Raw genomic sequence first — 18,389 nt, forward strand, 5'->3', positions numbered from 1 at the left:
ATATATTATATAACTAAACTATTGTCGTATGTAACGTAAACAAGGTTTTCAAAATGTTTAAGAAGCTTCATTTAAAATTAAATTAAAATGCTGATCTTACGCCGCTGGCCTGCTCAGCCCGCTGACCGCCTGGGATTCCGTTCACCTAGGCCGGCAGCAGGCTGAGCGGGGCCAGCGGCCAGGACCCCAGGCCGGCAGCGGGCTGAGCGGGGCCAGCCCGCTGCTGGTCTGGGGTTCCATCCATTGGCTCCTGCCAGCCAGGGTGCCGGCTGCTGGCCCTGCTCAGCCTGTTGCTGGTCTGCGGTCCTGGCCCTGTGCACATAGAGTGGGTACCTACCTTCTCCTTGGTTCTAGCCCATTCTCTTCCTCTCTCTCTGCCCTGAGCTGAGGGTGGGAGTGCACTGAGCACAGGGCTGGGGTGAAGGAGCAGGCTGGGGGTTGGGGTGTAGGGTCTGGCCAGGAGCTAGAATGAGGGAGGGGGCTCAGGGTTGGAGCAGGAGGTTTGGGTGTGGAGTGCTTACCTGGGCAGCTCCCATTTGGTGCAAGAGGTGCAGGTAGGAATGTGGGGGGGGTGCAGGAGCTCCCGTTTGGTGCTCAGGGTGGGAGTAAGAATGTGGGGGGTGCTAGAGTCAGGGCAGGGTGCAGGGTGTGTGTGAGGAGGGTGTGGGCAGGCTGGGTATACGTGGGAGGTGCTGGAGTAAAGGCTGGGGTCGTGGGGGGTATAGGGGTCAGGACAGGAGGCTGGGGTGTGAGGGGGGTGCAGGAGTCAGGGCAGGGGGCTGAGGGTGTGGGCTAGGGTCGTGGGGATGTTCCCAGCCCCCTGCCCAGAGTGTCTCACGGTAGTGAGCTGGAGGGAATATGCCCTGAGTCTACCCCCTTCCCCAAGGCCCCGTCCCCACCTCTTCTCTGCCTCCTCCCCGGAGCAGCGAGTGCACTGCGGCTCCACTTCTCCCCCTCCATCAGCTGATCTCAGCAGGGAGAGAGAGGAGGAGGGGCAGGAACCCAGCACACTGGGGGAAGAGGCAGGGGAGGGGGGACCTTGCCTGCCCTGCAGTAGCAGCCAGCAGGACCAAGCTTCTTCACCCTGCCCCCACGAGGGGGGGAGGGAGGGAAGGGGCACGGAGAAGAGCGGGCTGGGGCAGGCAGGATTTTTAATGGCCCACTGCTGCCTGCCGGGGTCCCGGCAGGTAGCAGCGAGCCATAGGTTGCTGACCCCTAGTATAACTTATACAAAAGGAGAGAACTGATCTCTTTTATTAAGAGTTGCAGTTAATTTGTCTAGCTCATCTCTTTCAGTATCAACTGATGGATGAAAACATTTTTTGTTTAAAAAAAATCACTGTTTGTATTTCTATAGCACCTTAGAGTACCTCAAATTATTTAACATTAATCTCACAATGTAATGTGAGATACAGTGGATGACTACTGCCTTCCACTGCATTGCCAGATGGGGAAGAAAATTGTCTTAGAGGAGGAGTTAAGTGACTTGAGCAAGGTTGCATGAAGTCAGTGAGAGCCAGGACCAGAACTACAATGTCTCCTGAATCCCACTTCTGTGCTTTAAGCACTCCAAGTTTATTTATAATTTACTTACTAAATAGTTTTATTTCATGATACTTCTGAATGTTTGGAAGAAATAGCACACAGTGGTTTAAAAGCATTTAAAATGGGGATCAAAATCTCAGGGGAGCAGTATTACATTCGTGATTTGGTAATAATGAAAAACCGTTTCAATGAGATTTTTCTCCCTTCTGCATATTAATTTTGTTTATGTAGTTTAAAAGTGAAGCATTACAGCTGTAGCTAGAAGTAATACAACCGGAACAATACAGTAAATGCCTGAACTCTACTGAAAGATTTGGGTATACTGAGAAGTCTCAGAACACTGGGTGATAAGATGTGTCATCTGTGCTGCAATACCTAGATTTAAGAGCATAATAATGAGCTTGATGTCACTACAAGACAGCTTGTGCATTAGCTAATTAGGGCTATAGTTAATACTAGAGTAACTATTCTGCATTTTTTTATGTTTATCATTACACAGTTAGAGTACAAGACCAATCTTATATTGACCTCCCTACACCTCATGTGTACATATCATTGCCATTAGTTCTGTTGCAGACAGATGCCTTGATCTGTTGCTGAGGACAAGAAGTCATAATTAATGCTAAGTTTTAGTCACGAGTCTTTTTAGTAAAAAAAAAAAAAAAAAAAGTCATGGACAGGTCACGGGCAGTAAACAAAAATTCATAGGTCCGTGACCTGTCCATGACTTTTTTTTTTTACTAAAAAGACCCGTGACTAAAACTGGGGGGGAGGAGGGGAGAGAGGAAGATGCTCAAGGGGCACTGCAGGTGCTGGGAAGGGGTATGTGGCCAGGGGGGCCACGGGTGCTGGGGCAAGGTTGGCGGGGCTTGGGCAGCTCCTGGGAAGCTGCGGCCCTAGGTCCAGCTGCTCCCTACGCTGCCTCTGCTCCTCCCTAAGCCCCGGTTCTGCAGCTCCCATTGGCTGGGAACCATGGCCAATGGGAGCTGCAGGGGCAGTGCCTGGCCGCCAGCAGAGGCGGCATGTGGAGCTAGGGGAGCTGAGGGAGAGGAGCCCCAACGCCGGTAAGCAGCGGACCCAGGTCCTGAGTCCCCCCACACCCAAACTCCTGCTGCTGGGGGTAGGGGCATCCCAAGTAGGCGTAGTGCAGTGTACTCAGCACAGGAATATTAACTTTAACTGCTCTTCAGGGGAGCTCTGAAGGAGTAGGCACATTCAGAACACAAGGGTTCCCACTCAGATCCAGTGTCCTTCACACAACCCCTGCCTTTTGCGTGCTGTCAATCACTGCCTCCTGAAGCAGGAGATAAGGAAGGACATGACAACCCCTTCTGCCTATGTAAGAGTCCTGGGAAATATAGGTAACACATTAGGTATTAGTCTAAAACAGGGGTGGGCAAACTTTTTGGCCTGAGGGCCATATCGGGGTACAAAACTGTATGGAGGGCCGGGTAGGGAAGGCTGTGCCTCCCCAAACAGCCTGGCCCCTGCCCCCCATCTGCTCCCTCCCACTTCCTGCCCCCTGACTGCCCCCCTCAGAACCCCTGACCCATCCAACCCCCCCCACTCCTTGTCCCCTGACCACCCCTTCCCGGGACCCCTGTGCCTAACTGGCCCCCTGGGAGCTCACCCCCATTTAGCACCCCTCCACCCCCCCAGAACCTCCGCCCTATTCAACCACGCCCTGCTCCCTGTCCCGTGACAGCCCCCCGGGACCCCCGCCCCTTATCCAGCCCCCTGACCTCCTTACCATGCTGCTCAGAACAGCATATCTGGGAGCCGCACCGCCTGGCCAGAGCTACACACGCTGCCACTCTGCCCTGCAGGAGCATGCAGCCCTGCCGCCCAGAGCGCTGCCTACACAGCAGCATGGCTGTGGGGGAGGAGGGACAGCAGGGGAGAGGCAGGAAGCTAGCCTTCCCGGCCAGGAGCTCAGGGGCCGGGCAGGACGGTCCCGCGGGCTGGATGTGGCCCGTGGGCTGTAGTTTGCCCACCTCTGATCTAAAAAAGGTATGAAGAGAGGACACTTACTCTTAATCACCCTGACCCCTACCATATGGTGTCCCACAAGACTTAGTTCTTCCTCACACCCCTCTATAAAAGGCCACAGAGAGGCTGTAAGATGCTGCAGACTTGTGCGTCACCAATATGCAGATGAAACAAATATACACCTCCTTTGTCATCAATGCAGCCTCTGCCATTACCAGCATATCTTAATGCTTGGAAGAAGTCAGTCGAAGCTCAACTCAGAAAAGACTGAAGTGATCTTAGCAGAAGGAGAAGGGAGTGAAAAACAGTAACATTTTCCAACACTGTCATCAACCTCAGATAAAGGCATTAGATTGCACGAAGGGGATAACATGCTTCAGAGTCATGTACTCATCCCTATGTCTGGACACAAATTGCCATAATAGGGAGTAATGCATTCTTTCACCTTCCACAACCATTTGGACCCTTTCCTATCAGATAGCACTGCAACATGCTTTTGTCTCTTTCAGGTTAAACTACTACAGCTCTACCCGAAGAGGACAACTGACACAAGAGGGATGAAGATGGTGGCAGCACACAGTAGTGAGCCTAGAAGTCAAAGGCAAACGCAACATCATGCTTCACAAACTCTGGCTCCCCATTTGCTTTAGGTGCAAATTCAAAATCCTACTCTGCAAAACCCACAGGCTTGCAACCTGGCTACTACTTCAAATGGCATAACCTTTCAAGGCAGCTACACTTTAAGGGATGACGCAGCTGATGACACTGAAGTTCAGACAATTGACACAGGAGGCAAAGGGGCAGTGTTCTCAACAAGCAGCCCCAACTATGATCCTTTCTGGGAAAGAGCTCCAAACAGGACCCAAGATTTTATGTACATCAAAATATAAGAAAATGTTGACAGGGTTTTTTGGCGCTATGCACAGGGTTTGTAAAAGCAAAAAACTTCAAAAGCCCTAAGCTAATCCTTTACACAAACACTCAGGTGAAAGTGGGGATGGAGGACCAGGACTGAGAAAGAACTTTATGGACTCACAATTCATGTTCATAGAGTTTGGCACTTCACCCTGGTGAAACATATAGAACAGGGGCGGGCAAACTACTATTTTGAGGTTCCTGTGTCCATTATACCCACCTGTTTGACATGAAGGACAAATTAGATTGGGGTGGGCAAACTACGGCCCACAGGCTGCAACTGGCCCCTCAGGGCTTTGGATACAGCCCACGGGATTGCCACTCCCATGGCCCCACGCCACTGTTGGAAGTGGCTGGCACCACGTCCCTGCAGCCCTTGGGGGGCCGAGGGGGAGGGGAGGGGGTCAGAGGGCTCCGTGCGCTGCCATCGCCTGCAGGCACCGCCCCCCGCAGCTCCCATTGGCCAGGAACGGGGAACCATGGCCAATGGGAGCTTCGGGGGAGGTACCCACAGGCGAGGGCAGTGCGCAGAGCCCTCTCCCCAGGGGCCACAGGGACGTGGTGCCGTCTGCTTCCGAGAGTGGCGTGGGGCCAGAGCACGCAGGGAGCCTGTCCTAGCCCTGCTGCACACTGCTGCCACCCCAGTAGCTGCTCCAGGTAAGCGGCGCTGGGCCGGAGCCCACACCCTGAACCCCTCCTGCACCCCAAGCCCCTTCCCTGAGCCCCTTGCAACACCCCGCACCCCAACCCCCTGTCCTGAGTCCCCTGCCACACCCCAGCCCCCCATTGCACCCCTCCTGCACCCCAACCCCTTGCCCTGAACCCCTTCCTGCACACTGCACCCCCTTCCACACCCTGCATTCCCTCCCTCCTGCATCCCAACCTCCTGCCCCAGCCCAAAATTCATGGCCCTGCATGCAATTTCCATACCCAGATGTGGTCTTCAGGCCAAAAAGTATGCCCACCCCGATATAGGAGAATGAATTCAGCACAACTTTACAAGGCCTCTTTTGTAGTTTAGCAGCAGCAACAGAAAGTTAAGTTTGCTATTCTTTTTCCTGAGAGCACAGCCTCAAAAGCCAGAGTATCAGCAGCATGGCAAGGCATCTGCCTGCCGGAAGGAGTAGTGGAAATAGATAAAATACAGTAGAGTTTTAAATTTTAAAGTTAAACAATTTTTAAGAGACCATACCTGGTCTTATTCTAAGCCAAGATTTTTCATGGACTCATTTTTAGGGTCTCCCAGACTCGTTTTCCGTTAAAAAATAAGATGAAAGGAGCTCTGGTTGAAAGCAAGATGTTTCCTATCATAAGATGCCCATATTGAGACGCCTACATTAGTGATTAATTACTGAAATTGGGTGTGAGATGGCGGCATACAGAAGCATACAGAAGTCTAAAACCTATAGTCTACAACCTGCCAGCCAAAGTAAGTAGAAATCAAGATGTATTTATGAAGTGATCATAAAAACCACAATATAATTGTGTAGAAGAATGAGGGAAATAAGTAACTGGTATATTCCCATTGTAATTAGTGTATTAGTAACATGAACATGTAAAGTGCAAGGTACATATGACCTGAAATTATAAACAGCATTGTTCTTCACATTTTAATATTAATGTTACACACAAGTTTGCAGGTAGAAATTCAGATTCCAAAATGGTAGAACTTATTAGTAATAACTAGGAAAATAATGCATACCTGGCTAATGCAGCAATATTTCCTATGGTGTAGAACACTGCAAAAAGTTTCAGCCCCGAGGGAAGCCATAAAAATGCTGTCCCCTGCACAAGAAAAAGATATTTTCATACTTTCAATTGATAGTCCATACAGTTTAGTGTCTGAAAATAAATGTAAACCATAAAATTTAAATCACAAGAAAGTCACCATGACCTACACTAGTCCTACACTGTATTCAGAGACTGCACTAACCATCCAGCAGATTAATACCTCCCTCTACTGGCAAGTGAGATGCAATGATTTAATGTATTTAACAGAGTCTCCCTAATGTTATTGCAGAGGTGTGAAAATAAATCCTATCAATATTACTATAGTCAACATTTGTATAAGAGGCCTATTTCACAGGTACTTTTAGTAGTAATTGTATAGATGTTTACTTTTTAGGTTATTATACAGACAGACTTTCAGTTTCTTTAAAACCCATAATTCCAAGTTAGAAGCTCCTGTTCATTATATGAAAGGAAGACATCCATGAAGTTATAGCGAACTAATATCCACAGTCCCTCCAAACCCACTACAAAGGAAGTCCATCACTTCTCCCACTCACACTCCAATCATAACAAAAAAAAGTCTGAGTTGTCAAACTTCAGCTGGCACACCAAGCATGTGCATGGACAGGGGAGGAGACGTCTGAATCAAGCACCTCGCTATCAGCCTTGTTGTTTAAACCAGGGGGTTGATAATTCAAACCCCTCTGCAGATCAGAACTGCCATAACTAACACGGAAGAGAGGCAGATTCTAAAGGTAACGAGACGCCAACCCACTTAGCGTTTTTTTTCAGAAAAAACCAATACCTTAAATCAAACCAAAAGGAGGACAATGTAGACTAGAGCACAAGTATAGTGTTCCATATAAAAAGTACCATTTAAGCAAGCAGCGACATTTTGCATCAAATACGGTTTGAGTGATCTTACAGTGAAGACCCAAGTGCAGCTCTCTAAATGACAAAGGAGTGGATGACTGTGGCTAGGTCCAGATAAAACTGTGCCACGCCCAGATAAAAAAAGCAACACAGGGCCTCTGCTACTTGATCATCCAGAAGTGGCCAGGAATACTTTAAGACTACCAGGATGTGAATATGACAAAGCAGAAGGCATTCTCTAAATGGAACAGACTGCCAGTTATCCCAGCAGCTGAGACTTTCTCCAAGCTCATCTCACTCTTATCTGGGTTAAACCTCAGCCAGCTAGCTCTTAGCCAAGCCCTAATAAAGGTTAGATCCTGGATAAGTCATTTGTCTGCACCAACCAGACCTGCAAAAAGAGCAATGTAAAGCTAGGCATCATTCATATATAGAGACACTGCAGTCCACCTACTTCATTCACGATGTTCCCAAACAGCCTCACAAACTTTAAGGCCAGAAGGCACCATCACGATAATCTCATCTGACCTCCAGCACATTGCAGGCCACAGAACCTCACCCACCCACTTCTGCAGTAGGCCCATAACCTCTGGCTGAGTTACTGAAGTTCTCAAACCTTGAGTTAAAGACTACGTTACAGAGTATCCACCATTTACTCTAACTCAAACCAGCAAGTGACCTGTGCCCTACACTGCAGAGAAAGGTGAAAAACTTGCAGCGTCTGCCAATCTGACATGGGAGAAAATTCCCTCCTTACCCTAAATATGGTAATCAAGCAGATCCACCAGCCAGACACCTAGGAAAGAATTCTCTGTAGTAACTCAGAGCCCAGCTCATCTAGCGTCCAATCTCCAGCTCTTGGAGGAATCTGCTAATAGCAGTCAGGGACGGAAATACAGAACAGAGGAAAGGGGACAATGGAATTGTGGGGAACCTACATGAATCTTCAAAGCACATCAAATTGCTTTGTACAACCAGCTTCACACCTGGAGAGGCAAAACCAGCCAATGGACTCAATTTTTATTAGGGCTGTCAATCACAGTTAACACTGCGACTAACTGAAAGCAAAATTAACATGTATTAAAAAATTAATGTGTTGTTTGCATACCTGAGGGTGGGGCAGGAGACATCAATAGTGGGGGGCTGAAACACTAGCCCATGGCTTCCCAGGCAGCTGGGGCTGAAGCAGCCCATGCCAACCTGAAGCCCTGTGCCCCAAAGCCCCAAGAGGGATGAATCCCAGAGCCCCCAGCCATGACCCTATATTCGAAAATATAGAAAACCCCCCAAATATTTAAATAAATGGTATTCTAATATTGTTTAACAATGTGATTAAAAAAATTATGCAACTGATTGCAATTTAATCACGCGATCACTATTAATTTTAAATTGCTCGACAGCCCTACTTTTTAGCAGTAATCCAAGTGAATTTGAGCCTAGCATCAGCGTCCCAGATAATTCAGATTGAATGATTATTTTGTACACTGATAGCAGTACTGATCACTACAGTAGCATATTGCCACCTCTCTGAATATTTGGTTCCCTTTGCATTCCTCTACCAGTTCTCTGTGTCCCGTTCTTGCTTGCCTTCCATGAAAGACAGGGCAGGAACTATTATTACTAGCAAGTAACATTTTAAAAAAAATGTAAATTACTTCACTACTACTTAGGGCATGGCTACACCGGAAACTTCCAAGCGCTGTCATGGAAACGCTCCCGCGGCAGTGCTTTGAAGTGCGAGTGGGGTCGCAGGCAAACCCTGGGAGAGCGCTCTCCCAGCACTCCTGGTAATCCATCTCTACAAGGGGATTGGCTCCCAGCGCTCAGAGCCTGTCTACACTAGCGCTTTAAAGCGCTCTGACTTGCTGTGCTCAGGGGGGTGATTTTTTACCCCCCTGAGCTAACAAGTTACAGCGCTATAAAATGTAAGTGTAGACAAGCCAATGTAAGTGTAGACAAGCCCTTTGTCTTGTATCACATCTGCTTCAAGTACTCTACAAGATGCCTTCCCCACAGGGTCTGAATTGAAATAGGAGATGCCCCTCCACTACCCCTCCCGCACCAAACAGCTCAGTCACAGGCACATGTAGAATTAGTGGCTATGTTCAGCTAACTGTTCTAAGTGTTATTTCCTGGATAAAAGTTTGACATATTTCAGCTTACAGCTATTTCTACTTCCTAAAGACCACAGGTTGCGCCGCATCATTCAAAATCATATAGAAATCGCGTAAGTCATCAAACTAGCATCACTTGCATTTTCCCAGGACAGAGATGTGTCTCCATATGTCTCTACTTAACACCAAAGAAAATATGTATTCTAAAGTGACAGTGAAAGCTGCTCTGCCATGTGCTTGAATGTGCCTTTAATGTGAAAAAGGGTCAAATTAAATAAGATAAATAAGTTACCATTTTACGTTATGGCCAATAAAATAGAGCCCACACTATAGGCATTCACTCTTGGGAGATAGAGATCACATGGCAAGTCTAAAGCATCTGACAAGGAAGGTTTTATTCCCATTGTCACATACTGTAGAGGGGAATAAACTATGCCTGCTTCATTTCTTAATATGAAAGGTCACTTCTGCTAAGTTATCTTTGTGTTTCATACTTTATTAAGACTCTGATAGAGAGAATAAGACTTATTTACTTGATTTTCATTGTAGAGAAGAAATTTAATAAGTCCTTTGCCTGAAAAGTGTTTCTATCCTTTGTGGTTGGAAGTCATGTTATATCAATATTGGATCTATACTCCATCAAAAAATAGTAACTTAAACCACACTGCTTTGCAAACAGTTCTTCCAACCTACATTCCAACTGATCAGTTGTGCTTTTTGGGTGATGTCACAACTATGCACCAACACTCACAAGAACTTTACTACTCTACACATAATGGGTGGAGAGATTTACACATTAAATGGATGGTTTAAACAAAGGTGTAAATACTCCCAAAAATTACTGTTCTAAATGTGGTTGTTTGGTACACAGTTTGGAACTGTGCAGCTGATTTTTCAAAAATGACCACTGATTTTGGGTGCCCAACTTGAGATATCTTTGGCTTAAATTCAGAAATGCTGAGCAACAATGCTAGGTGAAGTCAACAGGAGTCAGATGCTCTGCACCACTGGAAGTCAAGACAAAGGTGTCTTAAGTTGGGCAAGCAGAACTAGCCATCTCTTCTGAAAATGGTTTCAGAGCGTTAGCTGTGTTAGTCTGTATCAGCAAAAAAAAAACACGAGCAGTCCATGTGACACCTTAGAGCAGGGGTGGGCAAACTACGGCCCATGGGCCAGATGAGGCCAGTCAGGCTTTGGATCCGGTTTGCAGGACTGCCACCCCTGGGGCCCCGTGGCGCTCCCAGAAACAGCCAGCACCATGTCCCTGTCGCCCCCGGGGATGTGGACGGCAGAGGGCTCCGTGCGCTGCCCTCGCCTGCAGGCACTGACCCCTGAAGCTCTCATTGGCCGGGAACAGGGAACTGCGGCCAATGGGAGCATCAGGGGAGGTACCTGCAGGCAAGAGCACCGCGCAGAGCCCTCTGCCCACCCCCAGGGACGTGGTGCTGGCTGCTTCCAGGAGCAGCACGGGGCCAGGGCAAGCAGGGAGCCGGCTTTAGCCCTGCTGCGCACCGCTGCCACCCTGGAGCCTGCCCTCTGAATCCCTCCTGCACCCCAACCCCTGTCCTGAGCCCCCTCCTGCACCCCTCAAAGGTACATTGTCCCCAAATCTGAAACAGTTGTGGGTGAGGACAAAGTCCAGCCACCAGGTTTGCCATGACATTATCGGGGATACTGTTCCTGACGGCTTGTAGTCCATCTTTGTGTGGAATGTGGCAATTAAAAGTGGCAATTCTTCAACAAAAAAAATTTCAAAAACAGACTTCCAACGAGAAACTGCAGAACTGGAATTAATTTGCAAACTGGACACCATCAAATTAGGCCTGAATAAAGACTGGGAGTGGATGAGTCACTACAAAAAGTAATTTTCCCTCTGCTGATATTCACACTTGTCAACTGTTGGGAATGGGCAATGTCCAGCTTGATCGCATTGGCCTCGTTAGCACTACAAAAGTAATTTTCCCTCTGATATTCACCCCTTCTTGTCAACTGTTGAGAATAGGCCACTTCCACCTTAACTGAATTGGTCTCGTTAACACTGACCTCCAACTTGGTAAGGCAACTTCCATCTTTTCATGTGCTGTGTGTATACACACACACACACCCCTTACTGTATTTTTCACTCCATGCATCTGATGAAGTGGGTTTTAGCCCACAAAAGATTGTGCACAGATAAATTTATTAGTCTCTAAGGTGCCACAAGGACTCCTCGTTGTTTCTTCTGAAAATGTTATGTTTGATGAACAAAAAATTGTGAGGTATATCACAGGTTTTTGCTTCAAAAGTTATTGCCCCAGTTTGCCTGTCTCTCAAAGCATCCCCTCCCACTACCTCCTCCCACCACCACCTGTCCTCCCTAGGTCATGGGATATAGCTTAATTCAAATTTAGTGGTATAAACTATTTTCAGTCATTTCAACAATACACATTATCTAGGAAAATTTCATTAATTACACCAACAACTGGGAGATCAATTGCAAGTTACTGAACTTTGTGAATTAGCAAGTGGACAAAAAAAAGTTTTGCTCAACTATTTTGGTTACTCTAAGTTCGTTTTAATTTAAAATACTACATCATGTACTAGGAAATTTTGTCAATATTTAATCCTTTTAATAAGAGATGTCACTAGACCATTTACTGTAAATAGGGGAAGACTACCAATAGTGTGGATTATAAAGTATCAGATCCAGCAAGGAATTGAATCCCCTTTATTCCAATTGAAACAATAGGAAGAGGATGCTCAGCACCCCACAAGATCAGGCCCAGAGAATGAAGATTAGCAAGATTCTACCATAGCAACTTCATAAAAGGTAGAAAAAAAATTCACTTACAAGAACAGAACAGAAAATGCCAGTTGCAAAACATATGGCAAACCATTTCACTCGAGTACCGAAACTAAGCGTTGAGGCATCAAGGACCTTGGGGGAAAAGAAAGTCGAAGATTAGAACAGTATATTTTGGACAGCACCTAAAACTCAAATACTTCTTTTGCATTTAATGAGCTTTAATAATAAGTATCTTCATCTTGATTTCTCAACCTGCAACAAGTACTTACTTTTTACCTTGCTTGCCTAAGAAATCTCACATGCTTAATTTGTTCCAATTTAAAGATGTCATTAGCAATTTGATTAGACAGGTTATTTTACTCCACTTTAAAATTATATGCATACCATGACATTCAAAAATAAATGTTGCCCACACAGATAAACAGACCTACCCATCACCAAACTGTTACAACTAAATCATGTCATGCCAAACTATTGAGACCATTTTCTGCACAAGTTCACTCTAGTGAGCAACATGTGTTTAGCAGCTGTCAACTAATTTCCTCCTTTATACTATATGGAAGAGAAAGAATGAATGATCTTATACAAGTTTTCTAGTGGACATTCTAAACATACAGCTTTGTACATCCCTTTAACAAAGCTACCATTTTTGTTATCAAACAAACAAGGCAGTCACATTTTGCTGCTACAGAAACAGAACAGCAAAATGGAATGTGTGCCAAACTGAAAATTAAGATATTTAAGTAATTGAAGAAGTATAACAAAATTTGACACAGTCCAGTTCGTTTGCTGAGAAACCACTCCCAAAATTAAAACAAATGAAATTATTAACCTGCATAACTTCAGGTATTTTCTGCATACCTTCCTATAACTATCCCTTTAAAACAAGGGAATTGTTTTTAAACACACTACTGTATGCAATACGTAGTTTAGGTGGTCTTGGTTACAGACTTTGCAAATAAAATGTATCAAGAGACCGGTTAGGGATGAACCTCAAATTCACTCTAGTGATGGGAAGAATGACTTCAAAGCACCACATGTTGCGGAACAGCAAGTCTAGCTCTTCTTGATTTTGTTCATTATAGCTGGAGGGTCTAAAAACGCACCTGAGAGTTCTATACATTGACTAATCAGGGAGTGCCACATCGCAAGCAGTAATCTCCATTTCCATTAGTGCTTCAAGTTTGGCAACCAAGAAGCACAACATAGGATAATTTGCCTTGAGCACAGTCAGTGAGTTTAAATTTATACTCAACTGCACCATGGTCAAATAGTCTACAAACTAAATCCTAGCTCCAATTTACTTAAGTTGACTATAAAGGAGTTGATTTAGCATATGCTAAATCATACCTTCAAGCTTTGCCTCTCATTTTATGACACTTTCAGTTTTGTACATACTTTCAAACAGACATTATGATACTTTATAGTGATTTGACTTGACCGATTTCACATTCTGTATTACATGGATGACCCATTTCCTGCCTAGATTCTTCAAGAACAATGTTCAGCAGATTGTAAATCTGTAAATTTAATTGCACATCTTTTTGAATCTTTATTACCTTAAAATACAGCATGTTTACTTTACACAGGTTTAGATTCAAGGATGGGGAAGTCAGAATATTATCTCTTCATGCCACTATTGATTGAACTTATTTTCTTTAAGAATCTCTTTTAAAACCTGTTAATTTTTGCATAGTCAGGTTAGTGTGAATGCTTGACTTTTCTTTTTAGGCAAAAAGCTAAACCAAATTCTAACAATAATTAAGTCTCTTTGGCAAAAAAAAAAAAAAAGACAAACAATTGTAGAAAGTGCTCAAACCATTAAAACTGTTATTGAGATAGTTTTCTTCAGTGACTATTTTTGGTAAGCATAACACAGATTTAAACCACATTTGTAGTGTAAATCTATCATTTGATCACAGCTAGGATTTCAAATGATTTAACATGAGGTGGATTTACCTATATACTACTGCAGTTAAAAAGCAGACCATTTAAAAAAGATAAACATTCAGAAGTACTTTATGTGCTTAAGTCCCAATGACCTTCAATGAAATTTAAGCTCCTCAGCACTTTTGAAAATTTTACCCACCATCAGGTCCACTGTTATCTATTCAGTTAAACAGTTCTGGACTGTTTAAAGTAACAGGTCTTGTCTGCAAAGTGACTTTATTGTGTAAAACTGACAGTGTGAATGAACAAGATAATTTGATTTAACCTGGTATGACCACCTAGAAAGAGTTTCAGCAAAGCAGACACTACTGAAAAAAGTTAAGACATTTCCATCACTTAAGTCAGAGAAGACACATAAAAGTGGTATTTCACCTCAGACTTGAAAAAATATATACATTTTAAAAATTGTGTCTTTTTTTAACTGAAGTTTTTTTCCATGGTAAACATCTAGACCACCGCAGAGCCACTATTTGTCATTAAGTCAATTTATGTGAAGAGGGGAACTTAAGGCAATATTGATATCTTAGGGTTTGTCTACAAAGATAGTAGTACATGGTAAGCTATAGTATGAATCTAAAGTGCACTAGCTTGCTACACACTACCTAGACATTTGGACATTGCAGGATGCTTTGATGTATTATTAAGAGTACTACAGAACTTTCAGTGCACAATAGCAGGGTCCACTCATCTAGTTAGTGCACAGCTAGCTAGTGCACTGTAGAATCATACTGTGGCATGCCATGTGCTAACCCTCCAAGTAGACAAGCCTTTAGTAGGTATATATTCTGACAAATATTTATGCAAAATATAAGTATCACCATGAACAATCCCATTGAAATGAAGGTCTAATAGTACTACTCATGGTAATAATGTAAAATACATGCATAAGTGTTTGTAGGACTGGGGCCTAAGTGCTTGATCCAATTCCTCCTAACTCAATGGAGAGACTCCAATTGATTTTAACAGGAGTTGGATTGGGCCTCTAAGGTTCTGAATCCAGCAAAGTACTGAGCACATAAGAAATGCCAATTAAATCAATTGGGTCATACCCAATGTTAATCACAAGTTTAAGTACTTTGCTGGATTACAACCTGAATGTGGAGCATAAAATAGATCTTCCCACTAAAAATGAACAGTGGTGCATACACCACTCAGACTTTTCAAAGATACTGGGAATTTGATAAACACAAAAAAGATACCAAGTCTTTTTAATTTAATTAAAATGTCAAAATATGCAATTTAAAAATAAAACAGATGAATACAGGTACTTAATGTTTTACATTTGCTTACAGATTCAATGCAGTGATGAAGTTCTCTTCTCCTGTTTTCAACAATTAAGATCCACCCTTGCAAATAACAGAATATGTTGCTTACCTTATTAGAGACAACTGTTTATCCTTACGTAGGCAAAAAGGAATTAGATAAAAAATGAAAGAATATGTAGAGATTATATTCCTGAACAAAATCATATGAGAAGCATTTTCTGCACATTCATTCAAATAGCTGAAGATATATATTTGAATCACATGTTCAGATACATTAATTCATGCAAATAACCACAAGTGCACATAAACATGTTAAATCCTTTCCATTGCAGCTCAGAAATGAAGTGCTGGTATGGCAAGTGCTATCACCACATTAAAGATACCAGACAGCTTCTTTTGGAAAGCCATTTTCAGTCTGCCACAAGAAAGGTGTGGGAGAGGGCAGTTTCTTCAAGCCTATCAGGCACAGTGTTGCCAACTCTTGCAATTTTATTTCAAGTCTCACAATATTTGGTGTTTTTTTTAAGCCTAATCTCCTTGGAGCAACTGATTACATGAGAATTTCAGTACTAATTTTTAAATCAAAAAAGTTCTTAGCCCTCCCTTCAGAGAATAGCCTGAAAACATGAACAAAGTACCCTAAAGGCTTGAAAACCAGAAGGCAAATAAAGACCTTCTCCACCACTCCCAATATAAAGCCTCATGATTTAAGACAATTTAGTGATTTTTAAGGACTTGACTCATGATTTTTGGATATTTAGGGTTGACAATAAGTAGCGGCATACAGAGGGCAGCTTGGGCAGAAACCAGTGACCCAGCATACGCAGCCATGTTCAGATCAGAGCAGAATAATAGGAGTCAAAAGTTAGAAAAGAGTTTGATTTACGGGCCACTTTTTATACCTCCTACCCTGCATGAAATAAATCTGGACCAAATTACCAGTACTTCAACGTTTGCAACAGCATGCAATCCAGATTTCTTATTAGCTTTTTCCTTTATTCTCCTTTCCCACCTAGCATATCCACATAAGAATCCTCCGAACTACCACTTTATACACTTAGAGCACTATTTGAATCTTCTCAATGGAGAAGAGTGAATAATGCAGCTGAGCAAATGGCTGCACAATTTACCCTTCTGGCAAGTCTAAGTGTGCAAACTGCAGACTTCTCTAGCCACCAGGAGACAAGCAGCTCTAGTAGGTTTACGAACTGCACTGGCAGTCACCTTGTGTCCCTGGGAAGCCCTCAATGCCAACTGGCAGTGGGCCCACCAGATTGTAACTCATATTAGGCCCGACACTCACTACCCCCAAAACACTGTTGTCATAATATGTATCTAAAATGTCATGTAAGGTATCCTATGTAAACTGGTGACACATTAATCCAGAAAATCACTGAGATATATAACTTGTGCAAAACCCATACATACATGTGTACTGGAAATATGTTCTTAAAATATGTCTAGGAGGCAGTACACAAACCCAACCTTTGGCAGACAAAGGAATGTGGATTAACCTGTCCATCTGGCTTGATTACAGGCAGAGGACAATGAAAGGTAAACCAAGCAATCAAGCTAACTGACAGACAAAAGCAAAAAAGATTTTAGTAATCCATCAGTTCATGGACAGCACACTTTGAGCCTGTGAAAATAAGATTCCCCCAGTCTGGAGGGCTAAAGATGCTGGTAACCTGATGTGAGGAAGAAAACTGCAAAGGCAAAGATTGTAACTGGCTAAAATTAAATTTTAGTCAGTAGAAAGCATTACTTGTTTTGTTTGTAATCACATTTGTTTCTTTTTCTCTTGCTTAGTACCACTTAAACCTCTGTTCTTTGTTAATAAACTTATTCTTGTTTTTTAACAAAACCATCTCAGTGCTGTGTATTAAAGTGAAGTGTCGTCAACTAACTTAACACACTGGTATATACACTGTCTCACTGGAGGCAGCAAACTTAATTTTTTGAGTGTCTCTCAGTGAGAGGGACTAGATACTGCAGAGACATCTCTGGGGAACTCCGTAACTGGCGTTCACTGGGTTTCATTGTTACTACGGTTTAGTTTGGCAGATTCTTGAAGAGCTTGCTGGCATGGCAGACAGTTTTGGGTCAACTCTCTGACACAACTTAACAGCAGCAAAGCTCCCACTTGCTGAGGCAGGGGGCTAACAGTGGCTTACAGTTCTGGGTGTTGTAAACAGAACTTCACACCTTCTCCAGCAGCACAGCTCAGAAGTTGTGCAGAGGTTAGGCTCCCTGCTTGCTGGCCTTAGGATCTTCCTCATGCTAGGTACTGAACACAAAAGAGGAGTAGTCCCTGTCAAAATATTTACAATCTAATTTGTCCTTCATGTCAAACAGGTGGATATGACAGACACAGGAACATCAAAATAAGACACTATTATGGGTACAATTTGTGACTATAATGATTGCGATTTAACACAAAAGCAAAATTGAGGATTTCATCCTGGACTCCTGATTATAGCATCATGCCAGACACTACAATATTTGCATTATTAATAGCCTTTGCTTAGTAGAGGACCAGGTAAGGTTAGCAGTGCATATTCCATGTCTGGAAAGAGATTATCAGAACTGTAGCACAAGAAGGAAAGAAGTTTGTTCAGCATACATCCTCCTAATCATCTTTATCTATACTGCCCTTTACCACTTCGCTTCCCAGGGGCCCAAAATGCCACGATGAAAAAGGAACAAGCAAATCACGGTTCTGTCATAAGTGAGTCATTCACTGAGAAGAGTTGGGGAAGCTTCTCTTATGGGCAACTTATTCCAAAATTGTCTACTATAGGATTTCTTGCACTTTCTTCTTCATGTCAAACCAACCTGATAGCTTTCTTTGAGGAGTAACAAGGCTTTGGATGGGGGGGAAGTGGTAGACCTGGTATATCTTGACTTTAGTAAAGCTTTTGATACGGTCTTGCGTGACCTTCTCATAAACTAGGGAAATGCAACCTAGATGGAGCTACTATAAGAGGAGTCCAAAACTGGTTGGAAAACCGTTCCCAGAGAGTAGTTATCAGTGGCTCACAGTCATGCTGGAAGGACATGAGTGGGGTCCTGCAGGGATCAGTTCTGGGTCCAGTTCTGTTCAATATCTTCATCAACAATTTAAATAATGACAGTACACTTACGAAGTTTGTGGACAATACCAAGCTGGGAGGGGTTGCAAGTGCTTTAGAGAACAGAATTAAAATTCAAAATGATCTGGAC

The 18,389-nt window shown here is 43.8% G+C and overlaps 1 protein-coding gene across 2 annotated transcripts in view; it reads right to left on the reverse strand.

Annotated features, from left to right (window-relative positions):
* Positions 1–18,389, reverse strand: part of SFT2D1 (SFT2 domain containing 1) — a 46,266-nt gene that overhangs the window by 15,470 nt on the left and 12,407 nt on the right. For both annotated transcript variants that reach the window (XM_073337896.1, XM_073337897.1), the window contains 2 exons: positions 11,998–12,084; positions 6,152–6,234 (listed from right to left, as the gene is read on the reverse strand). In XM_073337896.1, coding sequence (XP_073193997.1) covers positions 6,152–6,234; positions 11,998–12,084 — 170 coding nt within the window. The remainder of the gene's footprint in view (positions 1–6,151; positions 6,235–11,997; positions 12,085–18,389) is intronic.

This window comes from Lepidochelys kempii, chromosome 3 (genome assembly GCF_965140265.1).
Source record: "Lepidochelys kempii isolate rLepKem1 chromosome 3, rLepKem1.hap2, whole genome shotgun sequence".
NCBI classification, from domain to species: Eukaryota; Metazoa; Chordata; order Testudines; family Cheloniidae; genus Lepidochelys; species Lepidochelys kempii.